Below are 8,216 nucleotides of genomic sequence, written 5' to 3' on the forward strand. Positions count from 1 at the left end.
ATGATGTAAAGTATCAAAAGCTTTTTTTTATGTCCAGAAAGACTGCCCCAGCTACTTCACCTTTATCAACTGATGATTTGTGTTGTTCTGCAAGGAAGCAGTTAGCAGTCTCTGCAGAATAATTCAGACAGAAGCCAAATTATATCTTTCATTTAGGTGACATTTTATGACAGGTTATTTGTTTTATTCTCCTTGTGTTTTAAATGTGTTTAGTTTTATTGTACAGCACTTTGTAACTGTGTTTTGAAAGGTACCATATAAATAAAGGTTATCATTATTATTATTATAATTAGAAAAGTAATCAAAAAGTATTAGTTAGTTTATTAGTTTGATAAAGTAATTAAAATAGTTACAATACATTCTTAACAGGGAAACTAGTAATCTGTAAGTTATTACATTTCAAACAGAACCTTTTCAACACTGTAAATATGCTCTATATGATATACAAGCAAACAACATTTTGAAGAAGTTTTTAAGAAAGCAAGTCTGGGTTACCAAGTGGGCCCCTAGACCTCAAGGGGCCCCAAAAGTCTTAGGTTCACTGTGTGTTGGTTGGTTTTTGATTAATGTGCTTATTTCAACAGCACAATATCAACTGCATTATTATGTAACCAAGTGGTCCCATGTCAAACTCCAGTTTTAAAACCTTTTAAACTTTTAGAGTATATGGTGCTCATGTTTTTTAAAAGATATTTTTAGGACTTTTTTGCCTTTAATTGACAGGACAGTTGTTAGCGTGAAATTGGGAAGGAGAGGGGGGATGACATGCAGCAAAGGGCGACATACTGGAATCGAGCCAGTAGCTGCGGCGGCAAGGACAGGGCCCCTGCACATGGGGCACCCGCTCCACCAGGTGAGCTAATGGGTGCCCTGCTCATGGGGTTTTTATGGCTAAATAAATGTGTATATAATCAAATTAAGATAAACTAATCGACATGCAAAGAAACCTGGGGGGTAGTTGCCTGCATGCCAGTTGAGAAATAGGGGAGAGCAGGGTTGGTTGGGACAAGGGGCGTAAATGTAGATGGTGCAGGCTGTGTGGTTGCACTGGGCCCATGGGATGGAGGGGCTTGATTGCCACCTGGAAATACGCTCATGTTCAAAGAAGAACTCATGTTATCAAAAATGGTGCAATTTTCTAGATATGCCCTCAAAAAGGCAAACACATCTCCATCAGAGTGTCCTGTTTTTGTAAAATAGTATCAATCTTTAACAAAATTATATGCTTAGTCTTCATAAACAATGACAAATTATAATTTAACTCTAACTATTTAGTTAATGCAGATGCTGATATAGATGTTTGATGTGTTGGCTTGTTAGTAATGCTTTTTTTTTAATCTCCACATCAAGGACTGCAATGAAAATAAATCTTGGGCTTAATTGTGTCATATTTGGTCTCTGTTGTATTTGTGTGTGATTAAATTTACTCTTTTTTTTGCAACTCTTAAAAAGCTACAACAAGTGTTTGTTATATTAACAGCTGTCTTTATATAATAAATCTCAGTTTACCACTACCTTTTTGTTGTTGTTGTTTGTTTTTTTGCAGACGCTGATGAACACAATAATCCTAATATTAACAGATCACCTGAAATCCCCCTTTACTCCCCCCTGCAGGCCTCTTTATGAAACACAGGTGAGCTGGCACTAAATTCAGATCATTACAACTGAGCAAAGATTAACGTAGCGTCCTCAAGGTACAAAACACTAATAAATACATATAAATTAAACACATTAGAATCTTAGTGGTGAATTCCCACCCAAAGTTTACTGACACAGTACTGTGAAGTTTGTTAACATAATTTATGTGCAGTAGATTGAAGCAGTGATTCTCAACCTCGGGGTCAGGACCTCTGATAAAGTACCAAAATAAATCTGAGGGGTTGAGAATGGATTAACAGGACATTAAGGGACAAAATAATACACGTATAGCTACTAAATTATGTTAATGTTTTCTAATTTTTGCTTTTTGTATTTTAATTACAGTGTGTGTATAATTGTTCATCTCCAAGTCCGTAAAAACTGTTCAGATAAAACATCCCATTTCTCTCTGACCTGACCGTAAACTGAGGACATATGCAGCCTCACCTGTGATGAGGTGTAGAAAGTAACTTCGTTTTAAGGAGTGAAAAGTCAAAAAGGTTGGGAAACACCAGATTAGAGTATTGTGTAGAAGAGGTTTATACAAAATGTATTACATTTGCTGTGATAAAAGGTGATGGATACAGATTAATCAATATTTTTTTAGTGCTGTGTTTTTCTCCTGTCTTTTTTTGATGAGTTTTGTTCATTGTAGTTTATGTAACAGTGTAAGCCTGGAGGGCCAGTGTGCTGACTTTTGTCTGGCTCCTTGGCTGGGACCAATGTGGTAAGGTCGAACCTACCAGGGGCTGCGAACGGGGTCTTAGAAGCGTGCAAGCCTCTCCACCCCAAAAAGGTAACAGCACTGAAATCACAGATGCTCTTGTATAACAGTACTGTCAAACCTGTTCTGCTGTACTGCTCAAAGAGTTGACAAGTGGTCAAAACAGACATGATGAGAGTGGAGGCCTTTCACAATGGATGCCCCAGACAAATATGGCAGATCTTCTGGCCAGACAAAATCTCCAACCTTCAACTGTACAAGAAAACAGGTAGCTGGAGCATCACAGAAGATGTCACACGCAGACGTTTGAGATGACGAGGCCATGTGCTAAAAATGGAACAGGGCCAGATCACGAGTCACTTTAAGATGGACACCATAAAGCAAAAGAAAACCCAGACGGCCGAAGTTGGAGTTGGAAAAGATGAACCTGTCATGGGGAGAGGCGCAACATGCTGCCAAGGATCGAATGCAATGGAAAGAGCTCATTGAAGCCTTATGTCCCATAGGGCATGAAGAGGAGTAAATAAATTGTTTAATGAGTATTTTGCAAGTTATTTATGTGTAGCAAGGTTGGCTGGGCCACCTTTAAGATCAGTCCACCTTAAGAGAGCCTAATTAGGTTTGATTGTTACTACTTGGAAGTCTTATCTCTGCTGTCCCTTTATGTCAAATTGGTAAAAATGACTGTCTAAGATGGTTCCAGTCCTCACCCTCTGGTCACAAATGCATGCGTTTCTAAAAAGGACATGTTATTTGCAGTGTAATTATATATTTAAAACCAAAGATTTTGCCAGAGATCTATAGTTTTATAGCTCTGTTCTTTTTGGAAAATTATTATTTTGGAACATGGGTGCAGCAGCAGTGAAAAAATGGGCTGGTTTATATCAGTGCTCTGATCAGGTAAACAGTCATGTGCAAGATAACATCAAATACACTGACCTGACACTAGATGGCACAACATGCTTACAACTAAACTTGTTGTTACAGTTACACTATGTCTATTATACAACAGGTCCCTTATCTGCCCCTTTACAACAGAGCTGCTCATATGCATTATGTAACTACATTCCAACTCATAATGACTTTGAAGAAGAGACAAGGAGGTGCATTCACCACCTTTTCTTTCCAACTGTGCTCAAAACCTGCCAGCTGAAGTTGGATTAACTTTCCTGTACCTGTGGATTTGGGTAAGTGAAACTATAAAACTTTGTTATGCACATGTAAAGACATCCCAAGTGTGTTTTGTTGGTCTGTGCAAGTCTTGTATGTGTGAAGCTTAACAGAAAGTAATGCTTGTTAATAGTCATCGCTTTTGGCCTCAAACTGTTATCTAAAAGATACAATGTGAGAGGTTTAGAGGGGAAAGAGGAGGGCATGTCTTTTTAAGTAAAACTAGACCTTGTTACTATGGGGTTCAAATACTTTAGGGAGTGAAAAGTACAATATTGCCCTCTAAAACGTTGTGGAGAAGAAGTAGACGAAGTAGCACTGAATTACAAAATACAAGTACCTCGCAATTGTACTTAAGTCCAGTACTTGAGTAAAAATATTAAGTTATTTTCAACCACTGCATTTCATGTTATAGAATGACTGTAGACACAAACATGCGAACCACACAGGCGTACACTCACAAATCAGTCTTTGGACGCTGATTTTGTGTTTACATGGACGGATACAATTTCAGAGTTTAAAAAACTCCCTACGTTGTAAATAGTAAATCTGCAGGGCGGTACTTCGGTGGCTCGCTGAACTCTTGTGCTTGTAAACATAGTCCCACTAGAAACACGTGTAGCGGTACAAAATGCCTCAGCAGTGCTCGCAGAAAACGCCGTCAAAGTTAGTGGATGTTTGTCGCGTTTGCGGCGACACATTCTCGCCAACTAAAAGAAATAAACATAATCTTTCATAAGGCCATGACTCATCCGTCCAGCCAGACTATAGAGGGAATCGCCTTGTTTACAAATACCTCAGGTAGAAAACCAGCAGAGCTTTTAGCTATATATATATGTATATATATATATATATATATATATACACATACATATCACATTTTTCACATCACTGTATCACCGTTGAGACTAATCCGATGAACAAACATTATTATTTCGGTGTGCACGTTCAGCTGGGCTAACCGTTAGCTGTTAGCCCTGTTAGCCGTTAGCGGTGTCTGTAATGCTGTTAGCCCTGTTAGCCGTTAGCGGTGTCTGTAATAGATAATAACTCAATAAACGGTCCGTGAAAAAAATATCTTTTCCAGCGGATATCTTAGTTACAACATGATTGAGCTAGCAAAGCAGTTTTGTGTTGCTATGCGTGGTATTTATTCAGTTTTGGGAAATCACGATGTCTAGAAAGCATCAGTGGCTGCAGCTGACAGGGACAGCTAATGGCAGCAGCAAAGCTAACATCAGGATGTCATCTGTTAAAAGCCTCCCGTTGTCGGATACGACATGAAACTACTCCAGTTACCTCAATCATGTTGTAACTAAGACATCCGCTGGAAAAAATATTTTCTTCACGGATGAGCACACGTTTGATAAAACGGAGTTTAATCTCTCGGCATCCATTTTCAAGCTCTCTGTGTGTTTGTTTCCTTGCGGACGAGAAAAGGGGGAGCGCACATTTCCGAGAAGGCGTGTCCTTTTCAAAAATGGAAGAGGCGTTGCTTTGTTGCCGGCCGTTTTTGCCGGTGTGTTAAACTAGTCTGGGGCCGCTGGTTAGTGGCCGTTTTGGTCATGCGTTTTGGTAAGGAAACGGAACCAGGGCGAGTGAGACAGGATCCGGAATTCGATGGATGTGCCTTTCCGTAAAAATAAAAGCACCAAGCTAATAAAAATGCGGTGAAACTTTTAATTTAAAGAATATAATTTACAAGAAAAGCCCCAAGCCATTAAGTTAATAAATTTTCTTACACCCCTCATCACCCCAAATCGATGGTGTGCCAGAATTTAAAGTTTTACTATGGTGAACACTTTTAGTTTGGTGAATTTGGTGAATACCGCATCCGCTCCCTAGACCGGAACCAGAATCCAGACAAAGTTCAGAGTGACGCGAGGCTAGTGTTAAACACACTTTAGAAAGGAGTGTCCCCAGACTATCAGAAGGCGGAGATCTCTGATTGTCTGGTGGCGAGACTACACAGGCAGTACTCTCACTGTTTTGTTTTTGTGCATTTGTTAAGGTCTCTGATGGACGTCAGTATGAAGATGCCTCACTCTTCTCTCATCACATTTGCCCTACTGTTGATTCAACTATCTAGTGTCACTGGAGGCAAAGTCCTGGTGTTCCCATTGGACGGGAGCCATTGGATAAACATGAAAGTGCTCATAGAGGAACTGCACGCCAAAGGCCACGTGGTCACTGTGGTTCGGGCGTCCGATAGCTGGTACATCAGTGAAAAGTCTCCTCTCTACACCTCTGTCACTGTTCCCAGCCCTGGTGGATTTGACGAAAACCTTTTTGAAGACTTATTGTCTCGACAGCTGGAGATCTTGTTTAAAGGTAGACATTCATCTATTTGGTCTCAAATCTGGACTCGTATTCAGATAGAGCGGCTGACTGTGGACCAGTTCTCTCAGCTCCACAAGGGGATGAGTGAAATGATCGTTCAGATGTTTGAAGATGAAAAGCTGATGCAGTCTTTCCATGAAGCCAAATATGACGTGGTTTTGACTGACCCTGGCATCGGCGGAGGGACAATACTGGCACGTTGGCTCCAAGTTCCTCTTGTTTATAACGTCAGATGGACCATTCAAGGTGAAGCTCATTTCGTTCTGGCCCCCTCACCTTTGTCATACATTCCTTTCACTGCAACAGAGTTGACTGATAAGATGACCTTCCCTCAAAGAGTAAAGAATGTTTTGAGTTACATTTTTGGGATGTACACAATGTTGTGCATCACAGAACCTCATTACAAACCTTTAGTTGAGAAGTACTTTGGTCCCAGTGTGGATTACTCAACATTTTTCCGCGATGCAGATATATGGCTTATGAGGAATGATTTTGTCTTTGAGTTTCCACGTCCAACAATGCCAAATATAGTATACATGGGAGGATTTCAGTGCAAGCCCCCAAAACCACTCTCTGCAGACCTGGAGGAGTTTGTCCAGAGCTCTGGAGATCACGGGGTCATTATGATGACCTTAGGAACATTAATCGGGAAGCTTCCTCAGGATGTTGTTGAGGAAATAGCTGCAGCCTTTGCCCAGCTGCCTCAGAAGGTTATATGGAGGTATATGGGACAAAGGCCAGCCAACCTGGGCAACAACACGTTAATAGTCAACTGGCTGCCGCAGAACAACCTCTTAGGACATCCCAAAACTAGAGTGTTTGTGACACACGGAGGCACTAACTCAGTTCAGGAGGCAATTTACCACGGAGTTCCTGTAGTTGGACTTCCCTTATTTTTCGATCGGCCTGATAACCTCTCCAGAATCAAAGCAAAGGGAGGAGCTGTGATTGTGGACATTGCAGAGCTGGACAGACACATCTTTGCTGATGCCCTGATGACAGCTATTCACAATTCCTCTTACAGGGAAAACATGCAGAAACTCTCACGGCTGCACAGAGATCAGCCCATGAAGCCACTGGACCTGGCGGTGTTTTGGATTGAATATGTCATCAGACATAAAGGAGCGCGTCATCTGCAGGCCCAGTCCAACAAAATGTCCTGGTTTGTTTACAACTCTGTTGATGTCATCGCTGCTTTGTTGGCTTTAGTTGTGCTTGTTACATTCACTTGCATTTTAATTGTAAGGTTGCTGTGGAGAATTTGTTTTGTTGGGAAAAAAGTTAAACATGAGTGACATGAAAAATAAAATGTTCAATCAGTCCAATTGAAACTGTGTCAGCGAGTATGATTGATTGCACTTCAATATGTATTTGTCTCCCAAAACATGTTGACAAAGGATCAAGGCAGGAGCTGCAGGCAGAGGAGCCAAAGCAGTAGGAGAGAGGTCTAGCATTGAAGGATTCAGAGTTCTTCAGTCTTTGTCAGATCAGAACCCAGACGTGAAATAGACTTTGTCAGAAGTTCTTCCTTTCCAGGTTGGTTGGAGGCCACATTCAGCTTGTGGCCTGTAGGTATGCATCCAGTTTACAGTTTGATTCTGATTTCTTCTCAATGAATTTATCAATTTGGTAACACTTTCTATGAAGACCATATCATGCATTATGAGGGTGTTATGGGGCGACGCACGTCCGGCTACAGCGCAGTCTACAGCGTAGTGTACGCAGCTACACAGAGGTACTGCATTGATTCAACACAGACGTATAAATTTTGCTCAACACGGGCACAGCTTGTGTATGTCAGCTTCAAGAAGAGAAGTTTGCTCCTGCATCAAAATCGGAAAAGCTCCACATGACATCTTAATTAAAGTATTTTTTAAATTTCATTTACTGTTATCCGCTTTCAAATTTTGAGTGTGTGATTTGGAGCACTGATCTGACCCCAAAGATCAGGCCTGACCCTACATGAACCTGCACAGTTTGACCTAAGCCTGAACCAAGGCAGCCATTTCGGGCCTGAGCTCAATTAAAAACCTGAATTTCTGCTGTAACAAAATACGTTGTATTTTACATGTTAACTATTTTCATATATTAAAACATTTATTACAAGCTGAGGGCTGACGTGTTTTGTTGTACCACTTCCTTCTCTTCCTTCTGTTATTTTAAGTGTCTGTCGTCTTGTGCATGACAGGTTTGGCAGAGTGGGCTGTGCTCTGGTGCATCTAATGTGCAAGGCCCATGGCGATGTGGCATGCAGAACACTGACGCTTCTTATCTGAAGAATGTTGAGAGTTATAAACAGAGAAAGGGTGGTCAAAACAGTACCTGATGATATCTCAATACCGTT

At 40.8% G+C, this 8,216-nt stretch overlaps 1 protein-coding gene across 1 annotated transcript; it reads left to right on the top strand.

Moving 5' to 3' along the window:
- The first annotated feature begins 3,393 nt into the window (after nucleotides 1-3,393).
- On the top strand, nucleotides 3,394-7,944 carry LOC126408292 (UDP-glucuronosyltransferase 2C1-like). Its single transcript, XM_050073769.1, has 2 exons — nucleotides 3,394-3,549; nucleotides 5,544-7,944. The coding sequence occupies exon 2, from the start codon at nucleotides 5,551-5,553 to the stop codon at nucleotides 7,165-7,167; it is 1,617 nt and encodes a 538-aa protein (XP_049929726.1). The 5' UTR covers nucleotides 3,394-3,549; nucleotides 5,544-5,550; the 3' UTR covers nucleotides 7,168-7,944.
- Nucleotides 7,945-8,216: the final 272 nt, after the last annotated feature.

The sequence above is a fragment of the Epinephelus moara genome, chromosome 20, assembly GCF_006386435.1.
Source record: "Epinephelus moara isolate mb chromosome 20, YSFRI_EMoa_1.0, whole genome shotgun sequence".
Taxonomy (NCBI): domain Eukaryota; kingdom Metazoa; phylum Chordata; class Actinopteri; order Perciformes; family Serranidae; genus Epinephelus; species Epinephelus moara.